This window comes from Tursiops truncatus, chromosome 6 (assembly GCF_011762595.2).
Source record: "Tursiops truncatus isolate mTurTru1 chromosome 6, mTurTru1.mat.Y, whole genome shotgun sequence".
Lineage (NCBI taxonomy): Eukaryota > Metazoa > Chordata > Mammalia > Artiodactyla > Delphinidae > Tursiops > Tursiops truncatus.
Window position 1 is genome coordinate 113,910,167 of NC_047039.1, and position 20,395 is coordinate 113,930,561.

General features: G+C 57.4%; 1 protein-coding gene and 1 long non-coding RNA gene across 3 annotated transcripts; both read right to left on the reverse strand.

The window, feature by feature from the left end:
* Positions 1–559: 559 nt before the first annotated feature.
* Positions 560–20,166, reverse strand: UBAC1 (UBA domain containing 1). Of its 2 annotated transcripts, XM_033859048.2 has the most exons (11): positions 19,857–20,161; positions 15,653–15,773; positions 14,767–14,840; positions 11,038–11,145; positions 9,988–10,090; positions 9,603–9,711; positions 8,713–8,932; positions 5,709–5,795; positions 4,850–4,988; positions 1,454–1,483; positions 560–1,131 (listed from the first exon to the last, which is right to left on the reverse strand). In XM_033859048.2, the coding sequence occupies exons 1-11, from the start codon at positions 19,992–19,994 to the stop codon at positions 1,016–1,018; spliced, it is 1,245 nt and encodes a 414-aa protein (XP_033714939.1). In that variant the 5' UTR covers positions 19,995–20,161; the 3' UTR covers positions 560–1,015. The 2 variants fall into 2 exon arrangements, with proteins under 2 accessions (XP_033714939.1, XP_033714940.1); XM_033859049.2 differs by lacking the exon at positions 1,454–1,483 and having other exon boundaries at positions 19,857–20,166.
* On the reverse strand, positions 11,273–14,759 carry LOC141279025 (uncharacterized). Its single transcript, XR_012332765.1, has 2 exons — positions 13,354–14,759; positions 11,273–13,237 (listed from the first exon to the last, which is right to left on the reverse strand). It is a non-coding gene; the product is annotated as an uncharacterized lncRNA (long non-coding RNA).
* Positions 20,167–20,395: the final 229 nt, after the last annotated feature.

Here is a 20,395-nt window from a genome sequence, read left to right on the forward strand (position 1 = left end):
GAAGAAGCAACGTGGAACTGTGTCTGCAGGAGGCTGGCCGTCCAGGGGAGTCAAAGGGACAGGATTTCTTTGACCAAAATGAGTGGCCAGTGCACGGGCGTCTGAGAAGGGGGATCTGACCTGCGCACTGATCTTTTCTAACCAAGGGACCCCCTTAAACATCTGCCAGGAAAGAAGGTGCCCTCGGTGAGTCTGAGGCCCATCCGCACCCACACATGTCCGCACTGGCGCGCACCAGGCCAGCCCCCCGGATGGCGCGGCTGGTCAGTTTCTCATTTAAAAACACAGATAATGTTTAAAAAAAACGGCGGCCAGAGACAGGCAGGGCAAGTCCCTGTGGCGCTCAGCTTCCACCGTCGGAGACTCGGGAACGCAGGCCGGCTAGGTGACGGCACGGTCCCTCGACTCCAAGTAAGACATGCGAGTCCGCCAAGAACACGTCAGCGGGGCGGCAAGCATCCCGGGTGAGGAGGTGCGCGTGCTCTGTGTCGAGAGTGCGAACGCCACCAGGACGCACGCAGCTTCCTCTGTGGCACTGAAATAAGACCGAGACAGAAAATTGGAAAAGGGGAATTTATTTATTAAAGAAAAGTCGTCTGCGAGTTCTTCTACTTAAGTTAGTACCCTTGACGTTAACACTTTGGATTGAAACATGCCATCTTTCAAATAACAAGTGGACTCTACAAGCAGCGCCTACAGGTCAATTCAAGTAGCGTTTCAAGAGCCCAGAGGGACACTGGAGGGAGGTGACCCCTTCCCGGGGTGACGACCTTGTCTGTAAACACTGTCAGAGGTTAGAGGCACGGCCGAGCGCGCTGCCGCCACAGAGGTTTTTCAGCAGGAAGATCCAAGCACGAGTGTGGCCTGGGTGCCCAACACCCAGGGTGGGGCCCCCTCCGGCCCGCCCTTCTCCCCTCCCCAGCCCAGGGGCACCCCGGGGTCTGCCCGCTCTTCCCAGCCCTCGGCTGGGAAGTAAGAGGCCGCCTTCCTGGGCCCGGCGGCTGGAGCACGCAGCCTACGTGCGGTTCAGGGTCTGGAAGATGCGGGAGATCTGCAGCATGACTGGGCCCGTCTCGGGGTCGTTCATCCACTGGGTGCTGTTCAGCGGGCTCTCGAGCATGTCTTCAAATGCTGCGGGGACACGACGGGGCTGCCTGAGGGACCGCACCCCACAGACCCGGACATGGGGCTGCCGGAACTAAAGGGGACGTCCTCTATAGCCAGGGGCCCAGAAACCCCTTCTAGCCGCCATCCGACAGTGTCTGGTCTGCTGGTCGAGGGAGCTGACTGCTGGCAGGGCGGGGCGGCGTGCCCGCGCGCTCACGGGCACAGTGACTCTGGAAAGCGGTTTGGCACCAGCTACCGGGAATCTTAAAATAGTGACAGCCTGTGACTCAGTAACTCCACTTCCAGTCCTACCCTGACAAAACAGTCAGATGCAGAAAAGACTTACGTAAGGATACTGTTGCTGATTTAATAATACCTGATTGGAAAAATCAGAATGTTCACTGTTAAGGAATGACTTAAAAAAAAAAACAACCAGCACATTAAAAATGAGCAGTTCTTTGTAATGAAAACTTTGAATTTCTAAGCACTTCCATAAAATGTCCGCCCACAAACAGAGGCGCCCCCAGCAGACAGCTCTGCAGCCCAGACACTCGCCGGCCGGCTTGACGGAGACACCAGCGACCGCAGGGTGGACGGTCGCCCTCACGTCTGGGAAGCACGGCTCTATGCCAGACCTGTCACGTCGGCCCACGTCGAACCATGTCAGTGAAAGTGGTCCCAAGTTTATGGGCTTCACGGGAAGCATCTATTCAAGGTGCTCACAGCTGCTCAGGGCCACAGGGCCTCACCGCAGGGCTCAGCATGAAAGTCTGATTTCATTACGTTTATGACCTGACGCCCACCCACCCCCACCAAGCCCTCCTGATTAAAATCCTCTGCAAACCAGTTAAAAATATCAGAAAGAGAATCCAGAAAGATGACGTGACATCTGAGAGAATGAAATATAGCAGGTTTAGCAAAAATAATTCCAGAAGGAGGAGAGAGCTGCACAAAACGATGAAAAAGGCATTAAGTATGAAAATCCAGAGATGAAGATGTATCTGAGGAAGGACTTTCTTCTGCACGTCTCGTGCATTAAAAATGAAAAGGATGCTCCTAACGTATAAAGAGCCGTTAACAAAGCCCTAAGGTCAACAGGCAGCTGAAACAGGACGGATGGACGGTGCAGAGGGGACAGGTGAACGAACACCAACGGCCGGAGGAAAAACAAAGGAACAGGCGGAGCCTCTGGGTCCCTGTGCGAGGGGTGGGGGTGAGCACGGGCACCTCAGCCGGACACAGGCCCCGTCAGCTGTCAAGACGTCACCAAGAGCTTAACCGTCTGTATTCTTTGACCGGGTCATCTGACTTAGAGCTACCTGTCCTTAGGGAATGGGAGCTGCACCCAAAGAGTAGGTGGAGTAGGTTCAAAAGCAACAAAACGAGAAACAATCTAAATGACCAGAAACAGGGGAACAGTATTTGTTAAATAACGCGGCAGATCTATAGAATGAAACACCTGTACCGCTAAACTCTCATTTTTAAAAGAGTAAAAAGTGCACCAAGAGAAAAGGCATCAAACGGGATGAGAAAATAAGCACGATAAAGGTGCCCCGCAGCGTGGCTGCACCTGTCCCAGACCCCGCGGGACCCCCAGAAGGAAACCCGCCGATGAGGGAGGGGGGACTTCCACTTCTTCACGCTTTTCTGCGCTTCTCCAAATGTTCTATAATGACTATTGTACTTCATCTAAAGAGATAAAGGTCATTAAAAATCCTACCGGAAATGTCTTGAGAGAAGCGTGCAGCTGCAGGGGTGCCCACAGGCCGGTGACCTCACAGGCAGGTCATTCTCTCCAGGCCGGGACTTGGCGACTGCAGGAGGCCTGGGGCCTGAGGGGGAGGACCCAGGGCAGTGTGTGTCCTGTCCAGGTCACCGACTCAGAGCCTGCAGACTGGGTGGCACTCACCCCGTGTGGTTTGTTTTAGAAATGGGAGAAACACTCAATTTAGCAGATGTAAAACTACACGGTCGTCTCAATAGATACGGAAAAAGCATCCAGTGAAACTGACCACCTCTCCATGATTGAGAACGCTTAGCATCTAAACTGGAGGGAAAGGGGAACTTCCTTAATCTGACCAATTATATCTTCAGAAATTAAAAAAAAAAAGCCTACAGAAATCACACACTCAGTGGTCAGGTACTAAAAGAATCACTTTAGAAAAGGCTTTGGGCAGACCCCAGGCAGCATGTGTGAATCTCCCGAGGTGGCCGAGGAGCCGGAGGGCGGGAAGATATGCTCTCGGTGTGGAAAGGACTGCCGCGCGCCTGGTACCAAGAACGAAAATAAACTCACGATGAGACACATCACTGAAGTACAGAATTTGGGTACAAAGAGAAAAATTCCCTACTTTATGCCACACACACCTCCAGGTAGATCACAGACTTCAATAAGAAACTTTAAAACTACTAGAAAAAGATAAAGGTGAAGGTCTTCCTAACCTTGGGATCAGCGAGCTTTCTTTAAAGATTGACATCATCAATGAAACCGACACGTTCAGCTGCATTAAAATACAGGACATCTGTTCATCAAAGTGATAAAGAAGCCAGAAACCGATGAATGATCTTTGAGATCTAAACATCTGTTAAAGGATCAGTGCGTGGCAGGCGTGAAGAAGTTTCTGAGTGATAAGAAGACGACCCAACAGGGAAAGCAGCCGCACGTCAGGCAGAAGGCCTCTCCCAGCGGAGGCCCTAGAAGAGGCTGGAACTTCTGGAAGGCGCTGGGCCTTAGAGACCAGGGAAATAGCCAAGCACGCAGAAGCGCCTGTGCCTCCTGGACGGCTGCTCTGGGAGGGCGGCGGCAGGGGCTGAGCTGCTGCGGACGGGGAAGGGGGTGGGGGGGGTGGGGGGGGGGGTGGGGGTGGGGGGGGTGGGGGGTGGGGGGGTGGGGGGTGGGGGTGGGGGGGGTGGGGGGGTGCCCTTTCTGGACAGCAGGCTCAACACACACACACGCCTGGGCCCCGCCAGCCCGGCCCGGGGCACAAGGCCTGCGGAAACCGTCCTGCAACGGGAGCGGCCACGGGAGCGCGCAGAGCAGCCCGCAGGCCAGGAAGCCACGCAGGCACCGCCGGGCAGCAGCGCAGCGCAGCGCAGGCAGCCACGGTACTGATGTCACCCACGCAATGAAGTACTTTACGGCCCTGCAGAAGGTTGGTCCCAGCAGCTGGCCCAGAACACAAGAGGCGGCAACTGAATGGTCTGAGCACACAGACACCCGCGGCAACGCGGCCGAGGAAGCAGAGGCGTGGCAAACGCTCGCGTGGTCGCCGCAGCAGGGGGCGGCGGGCGCCCCAGGGACCCTAGGCTAAAGCTGAGTGGCAGGAACGCGGTTATTAGTTTTATTATTACTCTTCAAAGTTACAAAAATTATGTACACTTTTGAATGTGTATTATATGTCACAGTCAAAACAAATGCCAAAGAAACCCTTACAAAGAGTAAGAGCGACAACCAACCAGCAGCCCCTCACACACGGCCCTGTAACCTGCTGGGCGCTGGCCGCGCTCTCCCAGACTAGATGACCCGCTTTAACTGGTTTTTCACACCTTGAACGGAGTCACCGCACAGGAGGCTGTCACACCACGAGCACGCCCTGATTTCCGGGCCCTACAGTGACTCAGGCTGCAGCCGCCCGGGACCCTGCAGGGGCAGCTGCTGGGGCGTGGTGGCTGTGGTATCATCCGGCAACATCTGTGTGGCAGGCAGGGCCCGCCCTTGCACAAGCAGAAAGAAGGCACACACCTAGTAAGATTTTAGGGTTGGTCAGGCCCAGCTGCACCACGGGGTTATCCAGGATGGCCTGAAACAGAGGGCTGTCGGGGTCGATGCCCTTGTCCAGCTCCTCAGGAGAGGGCCTGCGGTCTCCCAGCAGCCACTCGCACTGCGAACACAAGAGCAACAGCTGTTAGCGCCCTCCAGACCCCGTCAACCCAAACACTGCAGCCAGGGCTCCTGGGCAGCTCCCAGGGCTGCCCTGACCGGCAGGGGCCTTGACAGAAAAGCCAGCCCAGCCCGGACTCAGCTGCTACACACGCCAGGACGGGCCGCACACAGGAAGCACCAGCCTGGCTTTGCTGGCAGATCCTGGCACCGCAGCAACGTAACGGCTGCAGCTTCTCCAGGCCCTGAAGCGGGCGCCAGCTTCACCCGCCCGAGCGTTGGGAGAAGAGGTTAAGACACACACTGCACCCCTGGGCTCTGTCGCGGGAAGCGGCCCCGGGCGTGAGCGAGCGCCTCTCGGCTCATCAGTGAGTGAGGAACGGCTAAAGCACAGGCCCACCTCGCCTCCCTGGTTCCTGTGGGCCAGGCTGGCTCTATTCCCGCAAGTGCACCAAGCTGTCGCCCCCAGCCCCTCCCCAGGCAGCTCTCCATCGGCCGCGGGCCGTGTGCACAGGGTGTCACATAGTCACCCACAGGACATGTACGTTTTTCTGAAAGGCAAAGCCCAGAATTTTCTCAATATTTAAAAACTTGCATACTGTTTGAACCATCTACCCATTGTTTCACTTCAGAAGCAAAGTAACGGACCTCACGGGAAGGTGACCCAACACACAGCGCTCAGGACACACGTGGCGTCCCCGGGGCGCGGCCTGGTACTCACGGCGGCGTTCTGCTGGTTGCTGTTCACTCTGAGGGCGTCTATCACTTCCTTTTCATCGAATCCCATCTCCATCAGGGAAACGACGGCCTAGAGGAGAAGCCACAGGCCTCAGTGCCGTGCTCACGGGGGCCCCGGCAGCAAGGCTGTGGGGCTGAGCCGCGTCTCACGAGCAGCACCTTGGCAGGGGATGTCTTAAAGCAACGCCGTGGGGTTTTCTCTCTCAAAACGCCGTTTCCCTACAGCTCTACTGAAACACTTCTTGGTTTTCTGAACGACGGAGGGACGGAGCGGGAGGTGGAAGGCGCACCTGCTCTTGGCCAGAGGCTCGCCTTCCCACCCCAGGTCCTTCTAGGGGTGTCCCCGTGACTGTCTGGGTAGACCTGTCCTCACAACCTCATGCAGCCTATTCCAGAGGGCTCGTCATCCAGGACGAGCGTGTCAGAGAAAGGTCACATCAGCAGTTCCCATTTGAGCGGAGACAAGAATGTCAGTGACTTGTGACACACTTTATCTTTAAAAAAAAAATGAAACTAAAATTAATTCTGAACGTGTTTAACAAAATTTAAGCTGCAAGTTCAACACATGCTGCTTTCTGGAGAGAACACCTTTCGGACAGAAGTCACATAACGACACATTTCTTCACTTTATCCTTGACTTTTACTCTACAACCTTTGAAAGGCTCAACTCTGCCCAAAAAGGTACAGGCTCCATCCAAGTTTCAAAGGATTCTCTTAATTCCCGGAAGGTCGGACCGTGCCCTTTAAGGGCCTGACGTCATCTTCCCCCAGCTGTCGCACGGATGTCGGCTGGCCTCACGCCGCCGGCCCCTCGGGCCACCATGTGATGCTCGCGCGGCCCCGGCACTCTCTGGCCTCGTGGACACCACCGTGCACTGTGCAGTCAGTCTGGACTGTTTCAAAGCGAGCCCAACAGGAGCAGCAGCAGCTGCGGGCGGATCAGGAAGGGCGTTCAGCTGGAGCGAACGGCGTGCAGTGAGCTCTTCACAGTCAGCACTTTCTGCTTAGGATCCACTTCCTCTGCCTTCCGGGGCCACTTCCTGTCTCCAGGGCCCCGTGAGCAATCGCTGGGCGCAGAGCCCACCAGGCGGTAGTATTTTGATATCAAGGTCACATAAAATCGCCCGGAACCTACTCTGAAACCCAAGGATAGGACGGCCTTTGCCACTGGTTTCAATAAAAACCATCCTCTCTCCAGACTACTGTCTCAGCCCAGGAAATGATGCCCCAGGACATCTGGGGGTGATTCCAGATGCTCCGCCCGCCTGTCTTCCCAGCACTGGGAGAGGGAACCTGCGCCCACAGGCCCTGCACGGTCACTGTCCTGCCTACAGCTGGGGGGGTGCTGGGGGTGGGTGTTAGGAGCAGGGGGTGCAAGGCAGCAAAACGTCTGTTTGGGTCTCAAGTCCAAGCCCTGCTGTCCGGTCCAGTCTCCCCAGGATCTAAACTAACGTCTGGATCCTTACCGGCCCCTCCCCCTGACTGGGACAGGATCAAAGGCCCTACAGCCCCTCAAGCCTCGACACCCTCTTGGGAAGATGAGCACGTTAAGATGGTCAAGAACGACACCCGGAGGGGAAAGGCCTTTAAGTCGGTGACCAAGACCGTGAACTACCCGGCAGCAGCCCTGACGAGGCCCACGCAGGACCTCCACGGGAGAAAGCATGGAGCCCGACAGCACAAGGACCTACCCACGAAGAGGCTGCCCTTCCCGAACAGGGGCCCAAGCGCCAGACCTGGGCTGGGTTCCCCAAAAGACTAAGCCCACGAGATACACTTCCTTCAGGACCGGGAAACTCGGGACTAAAGTAACACAGGTACTTCTGAACACACAGCAGAACTCAAAAGGGAAAATCCCGAAGAACCAGGAAAAAGGAACAACAAACTAGCCTCCCGGAGGGTGTGCCCTGGGGGGATGGCGAGCACAGGCCTCATCAGGGCCGGGCTGGGGCCTAACATCACACACAGGACTCCGACCTTGGGTCCATGCAAGGCAGGGGGCTGGAGCTTCAAACCAGGACCCTGAGCAGGGTCTGCATCCCCAGAGAGAGGGGCAGGGGAAGACCCACACCCCAGCGCCGTGGGTCACACTCCGCATGGCCCAGGAGCCCTGCCGGATGCTTAGCACGAAAGCTGGCCCCTGGCTCGGGGTCCCGCTCAACCCCGCAGAAGCAAACTCTGAATCAACCACACAGGGCACCCCACGGCCCGGCCACTGGGGAGTCCCACGGAAACACAAGCCCACAGGTGAGCCCACGATGAGGCATCGCACCCTGAGAAAACCAGGCCACAGGCAGAGTCAGGAGGAACAAAGAACCGGAGCCCTAACGCCTGGAGCAGACAGAGCTGTGATCTGAAAAAAACAGAACAGCCTCGAAATACGAGAAACAGCCAAGAAGGTTCAATTAAAGTTGAACCTAATGACAGAAGAGACAGTGACAAAGAACAGGGCGACGCGAAAGCATCAAACACGAGGTGACGGTGAAGAGGAGGCCGTACAGATGCACTACGGGCAGCTGGCCAAGGACAGCCAGAGACACCGGGACCCCGGGCCCCTGAACGCCACAGACGCCGGGTTACCTGGTGGCCGGCAGCCTGACCAGCCTCCCCGCTCACAAGACGGTCCCCGAGGTGGGCGGGTGACCCTCCAGTCTCTGGGCAGCACCCCCGACCAACCCTTCAGCTCGAGGTCACTTACAATACGGACAGGACCCGATCGCGAGTTCTTTAGAAGATGCCAGGTGTGTGGACTAACTGTTCAGAGGAAAACACAGCCACCTGGATGCCAGTGAGGAAAACTTCAAGCTGAACCCGGGGACTCAAGGGGCCCCAGGCCTGTCTGCAGACTCCTCCCCCTGCCTCGCTTCCTACAGGGCCGGCGGCGCAGCCTGCGGTTGCCAACGTGGCGGCAGCTTCCTCTGCACGACGCGGCCTCGGGAGCCCGACCAGCACCTCTGCCTGCCCGACCCAGGCCCGTCAACACGTACCCGGGCATCTGCGCGGAACTCCCTTTTCCTCCGGATCTTCTTGAAGATCTCCGTCAGCTCGTCTCTGTCCTCCTCACCCTCTGCGCTGGTCCCGGCGGCAGCGGCGGGGGCGGCCTCGGCGCCCGCCTCTCCCTGCAAGGCCGGGCCTGGAAGCGGCGTGTCTATGGTGGGGTCTTCCGCGTGCTCGATTAGCCACTCCATGGCCTGGGGCACCGACATGCTGCAAGGTAAGACGGGCTCTGTGCAGCACCCCCAGGCCAGGGAACCAGGGCCTTTGTTTCCCCAAGAAAAGCCTCTCGGACTTCATGGCTTCCCTACCACGAGCTGCCGACCCCTGTAATGAGAATCTGGCATGTCTGGAGCCCTGGCCCTGCCCCAGACTGCCCTGAGGCCCCGGCCAGAACACGGAAACCCACGGGCAAAGTAAAGGGAACCAAACCCGGGAGGTACACCCGAGAGTTTGGGTCCAAAGCAAAGAACACAGCCCACTGACCATCCGTCAGTTACAGATGATTTATTTCAGATCTGAACATAAACGAAGGGCAAGTAACTAGGACAGGAAACGACAGGGGACTGTTGAGGACACCGCCACATAAACTTCAGGAGTCGACCACGGCCCTGCTGCGAGCAGGCTTCGACTTGAGTTCCCATAAAACAACAGCCCAGTGAAACGCCCAGAACCATCATCATACGTCACGTTCCCAGTACGTGAGTCGATTTCCAACTGCCCTGAAACACCTGGAGATGCCCAGTCACGTTACTTCCGGGACATGCATTTCAGGTCCTCTTTAAACACTCACACGTATTGGAAACAATTCAATCAAAGGGTTTGGGTCCCACGGGGGACCCCACAAGACCAAGCCTGCCGCGTGTGGCGAGGGAGCACGTACTGGTTCAGCCGCAGGGCCTTCACGGCTCTGCTCTCGGGAAAGCCCATCTCTGTGAGCTGCCGCAGGGCCGCCTCGTCCACACGGCCGTCCTCGTCCTCGTCCAGCATGGCTGCGGGCAAGACACGGCACTGTGAGGGCCTCAGGCAGCGCCCGGCCGCGCGAGGGGTGCTCGCCCGAGCCCCTTGGGGGGCCGCCGCAGTGTCTGAGCACCAGGCGTTTGCAGCAAGTCTCTCACAGCTCAGAAAAGCCGCGAGGGGACCATCGGCTGTCACCTGTGTCAACACGGGACGGCGGGGAGAGCGGTTCACCAAGCCTCCACCCGCTGGCCCTTTCCAGGTGCAGGGAACGGCCGAGGGTGAGCGTCCACCCTGGGGCTCGCTCCTACCGTTTGCCTTCTTAAATAATTCCACCGCGTCCGGGTTCAGCGCCAGCAACTTCTGTGCCACCTCGATGAGAGACACCAAGATCTTCCGGAGCTCCGTCTGGAACTGCAGAGAGAGGAAAAGATGCCCAACACAGCTACTTGGATCTGAGATGACATGCCCTGTCCTAAAATTCCAGATCTGTGAGTCACACGATGTCCAGATAACTGAGGAGAACAGGAACGAAGTGTCTCAGGAGGGCGGGAAGGAGAGGCTCTGGCTGGCACAGAGTGACACGGCCTCCCGCCGGTGACACAGACACACCAACACCTGGTGATGTCACTCAGCCCTCCAGCCCACGAGGAAGGCGTCTGGCCCACTGGTCACTAAGTGAGCTGAGAGCCCTCCTTTGGCTTCACTGAAGAAAGGTGACTGATTCCACGGGCTCCACAGACGCAGGTCTCTAATTTTCACCTGCAGCCGATTCATCTTCTCAAAAAGCGGGGCTGCTGGGACTGTCATTAGAACCCCCCCCCGCCAGCTCCCTCCCCCAACCCCCATAAGTGTCGGCCATCGTGAGAGACACACACACACACAGGCTGGGAAGAGACAGGTGTGCCCGGGTTCCAATGCCCTGATCAACGAGGAACTCTCTGGAAGAGACCCCGGAGAGGGGTGTTCCTGAAGCGAACCAGCGTGAGGCAGAGATGTCCGACTGGCCCTCGGTCCCGGGGGCGGCCGCCCCGCTCCTGCCCGGCCCTCCCTCCAGAGCACTGGAAACACCCAGCCTTGCTAACACAGAACTTTCCGACCCAAGATAAACAAGAGTCAGATTTCCCTCTGGAAGCTTTTTACCAAACTCAGGACAAAACTAACGTTTTTCCCATAGTATCTATCCTTCCAGTCCTGCCTTTCAACGTCTTTTCAAACTTTTTATTTTGAATTAACTTGTTTACAAGAAGCTCCAAAACAGTGCACAGAGCTCCTGTGTCCCCTTCCCCAGCTCCCCAGGGCCTTCCGGGAACTCCCGCAGCCCCACGCGGCGGGTGGCCACAGGCCCTGCGGGCACTCACGTCTCTCGCGCTGGTCTGCACCACGGCCCGGTCCATGTCGCAGGAGGGCAGGTTGGCGGTGGCTCGGAGGATAGCATCTCTATCCGGGGCTCTCTGCGCTTGTTTTTTCTAACACAGAAAAGTAATTGGAAAGTCGGAAATGAGTAAAGAGCAGCAAAAGGCCAGACCATGTCTGCTGAGTAAAGAGCTCTAGCCAGGGGAAGCACGAGCGTCCTTGGGAGCTGGAGCCATATACCCCCTGATGAGCAGGGAGGCTTCTGGAGAGTTCTGTGCACGGCCTCAGGGACACACAGGGGACACAGTCGCGGCCCGCTGGCGCTGGAGCGTGGCCGTGCGCGACACAGGGAAGACAGACAGTGTCTCCTGTGGCACAGAATGACCATCACATGGGAGTGGCGGCCGGGCGGGCGACTGCAGAGGACCACGCAGGCTGGCCGGAAACACGCACTCACCTCTGCTCCTTCGGGAAGCCCCGCATGCGACGACAGAAACAAAAAGAACAAAGGAAATACAACTGGGAGAGACAGCACCGAATGCTCAGAGGACGGCACACAGCTGGAAGGACAGCTGGAAGGATGAGGCCGAGTGCGGGGAGGGGGCGGGGCAGGGAGGGGAGCGAGCCGCTGGAGCCGAGAAGCCCAAGGCGAGGAGCCGAGGAGCAGGGCCGCTGTCCTGGCCCCACGCCCTTGGCTCCCGGGACGCTGGGCACGAGGGGCGGCCACGACCCGCCAGGCACAGAGCAGCCTCCCAGGGCCGCTGACGGGGACGTGAGGAAAGCCTGCGACGTGAACGACAGAGACCGAAACAGAAGCCGGAAAAGTAAGAGAGGGTGAAGGAAGGAGAGGAGCTTGAAAAGAGAGAGCCCTGTAACACGGCCCTCGGAGGGCCAGGAGCACAACAGGACGCCGCGACGGGTAACCTGAGAACAGGCGTCTAGCTGGGAAATTTAAACATCTCTCAGAAAGCAGGTCCGACAGCCAACAGGAGGTCCAGAAAGAGAAAAGACAAAACGCGGGGGGGAAATCGACCAAAACAATCCAGAAAACTTCCAGAAACTCCAGCTTCCACGTGCCAGGCACAGCGAATGGGGAAAGACGTGCATCAAAGCAAGCCGTGAAATTCCAGATGGAATCAGGGAGGAGGAAACAGACCACGCAGAGGAAGGAAGAGTAGCGCTGACCGGCTCCCACCCGCCACACAGACACCCTGGAGACGGGGCCAAGACCTCCATCGCGCACGCGGCTGGCGCTCGCTCAGCAGCCACCGAACGCTGGACGCAGGGCCTCCAGACCTCCTGCCCTTCCTTGAGGCTGGAGGGGGTCTGGTCCCAGCGAACCAAGAATAAGTCAAGAGCAAGATGCTCAGCCCCACGGCAGGCACGAGGTGGAGACGACGCTCAGCCCCACGGCAGGCACGAGGCGGAGACGACGCTCAGCCCCACAGCCGGCACGAGGCGGAGACGACGCTCAGCCCCACCGCAGGCACGAGGCGGAGACGGCTCCAAGACACCCCACGGCCCTGCCCCTGGCAATCACGGTTGCACGACCCTGGGCCTGTGGTGGGTGGATTTCACTCTGGGGTTAGGTCACATCACACAGTACGGCGACCTGAAGGACGTGACCCTCGGTGGGCCTGACCTAATCAGGCGAGCCCTGAATCAGGACGGGGCTAACTCTGGCCATCAAGTTTCAAAGCAAGAGGGATCCAACGCGTGAGACCGCCCGCGGCTGGCTCTGAAGACGCCCTCCAGGAGCCGAGGGTGGCGCCGGCTCACAGCCAGCAGGAAAACAGGGCCCCAGCCCTCCAAACCACAGGAACTGGATTCCGCCAAACCCCTGAAAGAGCTGGAAGCAGAGCCTCCACAGAGCCTCCAGAGAGGGAAGCAGACCTGACAGCAACTCCCAAGCTCAGGGCCCAGCTGAGCCCACCCGCCGCGGACCCAGTGAGCAGTGCACCACCCGGGGCTGCTCCGAGCTGGCAGGCCTGCGGTCAGGGAACACGCAGACACGGGGGATGCAGGAGGACCCGCACAGAGGGAGGCAGGCCAGCCCGGGCTGCACAACTGATGCGGGTGGACGGACGGAAGGATCTGAGGGGCATCTTCCAGGAAGTGGGAGCGGCAGATGGCCTCACACTTGTGACCCTGTTTTCAGAGGGGTTTATCAATTTTGGTGCAGAATCTGAAATACCAGCGATAAGCCTACAGAGAACAAACAAAACAAGGAAGCAATTACTGACTCCAGGAAAAACAAAATTCTACGTAAAGAAAGGACAGCTAACCTTAGCAAACTGCTCACTGCAGAAGGCAACACTTACATGATAGTAACAACAACGGGGACTCTGAATCTTTGACCAACGTTATGATCTGACACTCGTGGCAAGAGCTAGGGGGGAGGCTGGGGGAGGGGCTACCCAGACCACCAAGAAGCAGCCAATAGCGTCTAAAGTTGAGAATCCAAGAAATAACAATAAGACGTGTTATTTAGAAATCAGAAAGAGAATCACAGTGGAAAGAATTACAAGTGGTTGCCTTTCGAGTGCGTGACTCAGGACGGATAGGAGGCTACTGACTTTTATTAGAACATCTGTAGTATTATTTGACGTTCTAAATACACGTGCTACTTTGACTTTAAAAATTAATAAATCACAAAAACGGACATTAACATTTTACAATATTACATTTTACAAACACGCACAGAAAAAAAGGTGAGGGCCACAGCCCTGCAAGTTACCCAGAGCCGTGGGGGTGATGGGAACCCGCTGTTCACGGTCACCAAGGTTCACATTGTTGCCAACGACCAGAATGGTAACCCGAGAACCGGATCCACCCAGCAGTTCTGGGAAACAGGGCTGACTCAGGGGCAGGCCCCGACGGAGTGGGCAGCCGTGCCCGCAGCCTGCCATGCCGAGGCAGGTGTGGCTGCAGATAAGAAGGGCCTCCTCCCGGCCGCCTGTCCCAAAGGAGACCCAAAATAGCTCGTTCCGCCACCAGGCCCGGGGCCCGGCCCAGAGTCTGGCCTGTTTTCTCTGGGGTGAATGCTCCCGGGCGTTCTGAAGCGTAAGTAAGAAACTCTACCCTTGGAGCCAAGGAAAGATGGGCGTTCACGTGGCTGCCCCCCAGCACGGCACTGCTCTGTCCCGGGCATCTGGCCTCAGAGCAGAAAGAGGCCTGTTGACAGAGTAAATCTTCCACGTACACATGAGCCTCCCAAACCAGGCTTTCTGCGGAGCGAGCTTCCGGGGCGGCCACTACACAGGCCACGAGCGGCACAGTCTCCCCAGGGCGCCTGCGTCAGAGGGAAGACTCAGCCACGTGGCAGCTCCAAGGACTGACTCCGCGACGGCCGCTGCTCCCAGAGCCTTCGCTGCCGCCCCTGCACCTGCATTCCTTGCTTTGTGGGTGGTCTTTAGCGACTTCCTAACTTTCTTCTGTCAGGACTTGCTTGAGGAGAGGAGGGACGGGAGCTCAAGATTAAACCCGACCCCGAGAACGTGCCGCGATCTCCTCTCTGCAGCCCCCAAAGCAGAGCCGGTCATCAGACCAGCCACCAGGAAAGGTGTCGGTCAACTGGCCAACCGGCCACAACAGAAAACCCCGTGACCGTGCCTCCTGTGACCACGGGACCGGCAGGGTCCACAGACAACCAGCGTACAGATGTTTCTGTTCACGTCTTCAGTGTGGGAGACCTCCCCGCACAGCGACATCCGCTTCCCAGCTCTGACACTCACCTTCTCTTCTGCGGAGACGTCAGCCATCTTGGGGAGCGGGGCTGGAGCGCGCTTCTTGATCAGCAGTAAGACATCTGGGAAAAAAGCGCGCCGCGCTGGTTATTACCTCACATCCACAAAAGCGGCATAAAGGGCGCCAGGTGACCCAAGGACCGAAAAGCAGGGGTCCCCTCTGGGCCCCTCCTCCACGGAGCGTCCACACAAGCCGCAGCCTCCCTCCGGCTCCCACGTCCGCCGGCCCTGCTCACCTCCAGGCTCAGGCCTGGCGAGAACCTGGCTGAGGGTCACCAGAGGGGCCCGGCATTCTCGTTTTAAGGGCTTTTCTGTTTTGAAAGTCTGTGAGGTCGGAGCATCTGGTCTCACCCTCAGAGCTAAGCACCTGGGGTGCGGTGAGGCCACAGTCCACATGTGGTCAGCGCCCAGCTGGCTCTGGGCTTGCCAACCAGACGCTAGGGAGGTCTGCAAACGATATTCCAGTATTTCCAGAACAGATTACTTAAGGGAATCCCACAATGAAAATCGTGCTTGCGTCCACACACAAACCTCTGAGTGAATAAATGGATGTGTGTACGTTAGAGCATCTTCCTAGATGTCTGAAACGACCGCCACAGCTGTACTTTCCAGCCCCCAAAATAAAGCCTGCAGCAGCTCTGGGCACCTTGGTTTTGCTTGGAAACAGAATTAATAACAAAGTTCAATTTGGTTTCTCAGACGCGCGCTGCTCGTGCAGCCTCAGGGTCTGCTGTTTTCTTCCAGGGCGCACACTTGTCTCCATAAAGAAAATGAAGCCGTGTCACCGACGCGTCTCCCTGCTCAGCCCCACTCGGGACGTCCTCGCTGCGGGTGCCACGCCCTTGCCCACTCCCGGCCCGCGAGGCGCCCTTACCTTCGTCCTGGACGTTCTCCTCCAGGAGGGTCTTGGTGTCACTCAGCACCCTCTCCGAAGCGGCGTGGATTAATTTGTGGTGGGTCACACTCTTGGGGTCTTCTAAGCTCCCATGAGCGCACTGAAGAAAAAAACATAGACACTGTTTCAAGACAGCAGGTCAATTAATCACGACAGTAATAACACAGGACCTGACACCCAAAGCCGCACCAGGAATTTACCGGTTTTCTTACTAGCTGAGAAATTAAAGCAGAGGTGACACCAGAGAATCCCTGGCAACGGTGGAAGCCAAAGGAAACGCCACAGCCCCTGGTCCCCGAGGCCAGCACTCGGCCCCCGACCCGCCAAGTGCTCGCCAACAGGCTCACAGCTCCGACGCAGAATGCCCTGTCGGCCATTAGTGGCTACCCGAATTGCTTCCTTAGTCTAGAAATATCTGGAGAGTGATTTAAAAGTGAAGATAGCAGCGCCGTCGTCTCCCAAGAACCTAAAGATTTAAGCATGATTTGTGCGCTTGTTTCCCTCCTTCCAAGGTAAGCGAGAGAGAGCCGAGAGAGACACAGCAGAGAGAGGAGGCCGGTCCCCGGGGGCAAGAATAGGGGCCTGGACACTTAGACACCCACAAAACCCCGAGGAGACACGACTAGCCTCGGCGCGGCCCCCAGCTCACAAAGCGACGGCCAGAGACCTAAAGCAAGCTACAGACGTGGCTGGGGGCCCCTCCTGGGAGCCCGAAGGGGCTCACCTGGCACGTGGCTGTGTCCCACTGGTCAGCGGCCCACAAACCCCAGAACACACACTGAGGGGGCGATGCTGACGCCCATGCTGGAGGGAGGCTGCTGCGACGCTGGGGACACGCCCACCCCAGGGCCCCGGTGCCAGGGTCCTCACAGCCCTCCTCAGCTAAGCGGGGCCGCCTTAGCACCTCTGTCACCAAAGGTACCCTGCACACGTCACTGCTCACCCAGAGAGGAGCTAAGCCTGTACTTCACCTCTCAACAACGGCGTTTTAAGAGCAACTGGAGTTTTCAGCAATCTAACACTGGAAACAGGAAAAGTGGATCGTAAGGGCTGAGGGCAGTCACAGATGCACACAAAACTGGGGCTGGGGGGGGTTGGGGACAAAAGTGGAATCCAGCCAATAGTAGGACACACTCTGACCATTTATGACAGAGAACACCCCCCGCCCTGGAATCTCACAATGGCTCTGCTCCCAGAAGTACTGCGTGTGCTGCTTCTAATTCTAAAATTTGCAGGCTGGCTGATCTGCCAAGTTCATAATACAGTCTATGAAACACAATTTTCCAAAATAATCCTCATGCTGGTTCCTGAAAAAAACTGTGCTCTGCAGCGCGTCAACAGGCGCCAGGAACAGAGCACAAGCATGAGTCACCCATACGACGCGTGATGACTTCATTCTTTGTTCTCAGCAGAAGCAATGGAGCGAGCGGGGCTGTGACAGCAGAAGAGCCCCAGCAGAGCCCATCGCTGGGGGGGAGGCTCTGACACCCACCCAGTGAAGCGCTTCCTCCCCAGAAGAGCGGACACTAGTTTCTCTTACCCTTGATGTCACGTGTCATTTGAAGATACACCTTCATGTGATCTAAGAAACGTTCACAGCCGTGCTAGCAGGTTATGTACTGGCCATTTCATGCAGGTTTGCCACACAGAAAACACCTACCACCTCGCAGATGTAACTCTCTTAAAATCATGAACCTCCTGTTACACAAGATGGTTTACTTTGCCCCTTTCTCCAAGCTTGGGCTAGAGGCCACCATGGTGGTCCCAATCTATATGATACCAAGAAGGGGAAGGCGACAATAGCAGTCCATTTCTGGAAGAGTTATGATAATAAACCTTCAATAATAAAGCAACTTTATTAATTAAAAATACATACATAATAAAAAAGTATAAAAAATAATAAAACTCCCAGGAGTACTGTGGAGGGAAGAAACGCACAGTGTCCTCTCAAGGTAGAGGGGAAGGAGGAAGGAAAAAAGAAGGCAAGCAGGGGAAAACCGGGAAGGAGGGACAGAAGCGAAGCAGCGACACCACTCAGGGACTGGTTTCCAGGGTGACATTCAAGTCCACAACTTGAGAACTCTCTTTCCTAACTGAAGCCTGCTGATTGGCTCACGGGGCAGCGAACGCTGCCCGCAGAATGGGATGGGCACGGAGGTGGGAGTACTTTCTGACAGCTCTGCTCTGAGTCCCATAATTTATGTCGGCTCTTTGGTTGTGAAACTCCCCTGCTGCTCGGGTCTCTGTACCTGGAGAGATCGCACAGTGGATAAAATTTCAGGTCAAAGCAGGGTAATGCCAGAAAACATCCCAAATGATACATCCCAACAGCAACGGGAATAACCAGTATCGGGAACATAATAATTAGCACCACGTGGAGACTGGCTGTCTCATTAACCCTGAGTGTGCTCCTGAAACCCCTCAGCAAGTGTCCGTGAATCAGAGTTCTCCCTTCGTGCCCCTCCATAAATCAACGTCAGGACAGTTACGCCAATCCTTTACCATCAGTGAGTTTAACTCGGCGCCACACCGATTTACCCACTCGCTTCTCCTGGCCTGACTCGGCAAGTGACACGCCACAGCCACGCGCTTCTGGACTGACAATCTACTTCCGTTTACAGGCATGCCTCGTTTTATCGTGCCTTGCTTTACGTCGCTTCACAGATACTGTGTTTTCTACAAACTAAAGGTTTGTGGCAACCTTGTGTTGAACAAGTCTACTGGTGCCATTTTTCCCAAGGCATTATTTTTTAGTTAAGGTATGTGCATTGCTTTTTTAGTCATAATGCTATTGCACACATAATGGTCTATAGTGTAAACATAACTTTTATATGCACTGGGAAAGCAAAAACTTCGTGCAATTCGCTTTATCGTGCTAGTCGCTTTGTTGTGGTGGTCTGGAGCTGAGCCCGCAGTACCTCAGCAGTGTGCTGGTATGAATGCACACGTTTGTTATGGGCCCACCAAGAGCCTGGCCCTGGCGTGTGAACACAAATCCAGCCCTCAAGGAGCTTCCGTCCTGAGTGGGTGAGACGCAGCGTCTCAGGGAGGTTTTTAAAAAATGTACTGGACAAGCAACGAGCCTGGCCCTAAGCACCTGCGTGCTCGTGGGGCTCCCAGCCTTGCAGCTCACTGCTGTCGCGGTGGTTTTCTAGACGGTGCAATCACCTGACTGGCTCAGAAGTCAAAGAAGAAAGCAGCCAAGTGTGCGAGCCTGGATCCCCCTCCCCCCTGATGTGAGACTGAGACCGTTATTCACGTCCAGCGTGTTCCAGAAGGGGACTGCCAACCAGAACGCTCCCTGGCCTGTCGTCTGACAGTTACAGAACACCTCCACAGAACCATACTCCCAAGAGGGGCCCAACAGTATTTTATAGGCAGTCACTAGAGCAGTCACTGTACGCTTATTCTTGGAGACCACACTAATAGATACATCACTTCTCGCATGGAATGTACGCTAAGAGGCTGTGGCCTCTTGGTCCTAAATTCCGACATGGAGACACTAGACGGTGCAAAGGATCGAGTTTCCTTAGGCAGCCAGTTAGATAGATGTCTTGGCCTGCCATACGGAGTCGAGAAGCTTACAGAGGCGAAGCCAAGAACTACTTCCAAAAACTAGCAACCTAAGGAACTGGACAAGGAATACCTCGTGGGAACAAACTTTAGAAAGTGGCCCTCTCGGCGAGAAGCCCCTTCTCCCGGACCTACCCACGCAATCGCTGTAAAGGCCGCCGGGAAGCAGGGGCGCAGGGACGAGTCCCGCGGCCTCACTGTTTTAAGTGATTCCAGCTACGGGGCACCAGTGGCCAGGGCCAGGCCCCGGCCCCCATGCCAGCCCCGGGAAGCAGCTCCAAGCAGCCGGCTCCGCAGGTCAGGAGAAGGCGCCTCTCCCGTGCGTCCCTACTTCCTCGGGCACTAATTCCCAGCTCCGGGAACCGCACCGCGGCAGCAAGCGCGGATGCTGGAAACGCTAGAGGCCTCGCTCCGGCGGCGACTTCGCCTCTCCCAGCCTGCGCTCCCGACGCGCCCCGCCGCCCGGGCTGTCGTCGGAGTTAAACCAGAGGAGAGAGCGTAAAACGTCCAGCCTGGGACCCGGCTCGCGGAGGCGCGTGCAGAGGGTGTCGGGGGCGGCCGGGAAAAGGGGCGGAGGGAGGGGGAGGCCTGGAGCCGCGGTCGGCCTTACGTGCTTAAGGCAGCGCTCCTTGAGCTTCTCCACCGAGGTGTCCTCAGTCGCCTCCTCCAGCCACTCGGCGCCGTCGGACGCGCAGACGTGCAGCCGCAGAACCTTGCCCGCGAAGATCTTCTCCTCCTGCACGAACATCGCGCCGCCGTCGCCGCCGCCGGGGCCTGCGCCCGCCGCCCGGACCCTGAAGGTCACCGGGGCGGGCCGGGGGCGGGGCCAGGCCGCCCGCGCGCTCCCTCGCTGGCCGCCGCCGCCGCCCCGCCCCGGCTCCCGTCGGCCGGCCGCCCGCCACTCGCCGCGACCCGAACCGTCGCTGCGCCCCGCCGCCTAGCCGCCGGGGGCGCGCTGTCGCCGCCGCGCAGGAAGTGCGTCACAGGGTGCGTCCGGAGCACGCCGGGAAGTGTGGTTTTCCGGCGGCCGCTTCGGCGTCGCCGCCGCGCAGGAAGTGCGTCACGGGACTTGCCCGGAGCGTGCCGGGAGGTGTAGTTCTCGGGCCGCTTCCTTCGTCCCGCACCTGCGTGCGATTTGCGGTGCAGGCC

Coding starts and splice junctions, on each gene's coding strand:
- UBAC1 (XM_033859048.2), bottom strand. CDS start 19,994: ATGTTCGTGCAGGAGGAGAAGATCTTCGCGGGCAAGGTTCTGCGGCTG. Junction 14,841..15,652: donor GGAGAACGTCCAGGACGAAG/GTAAGGGCGCCT, acceptor CTTTTTTCCCAG/ATGTCTTACTGCTGATCAAG. Junction 9,712..9,987: donor ATTATTTAAGAAGGCAAACG/GTAGGAGCGAGC, acceptor TCTTGCCCGCAG/CCATGCTGGACGAGGACGAG.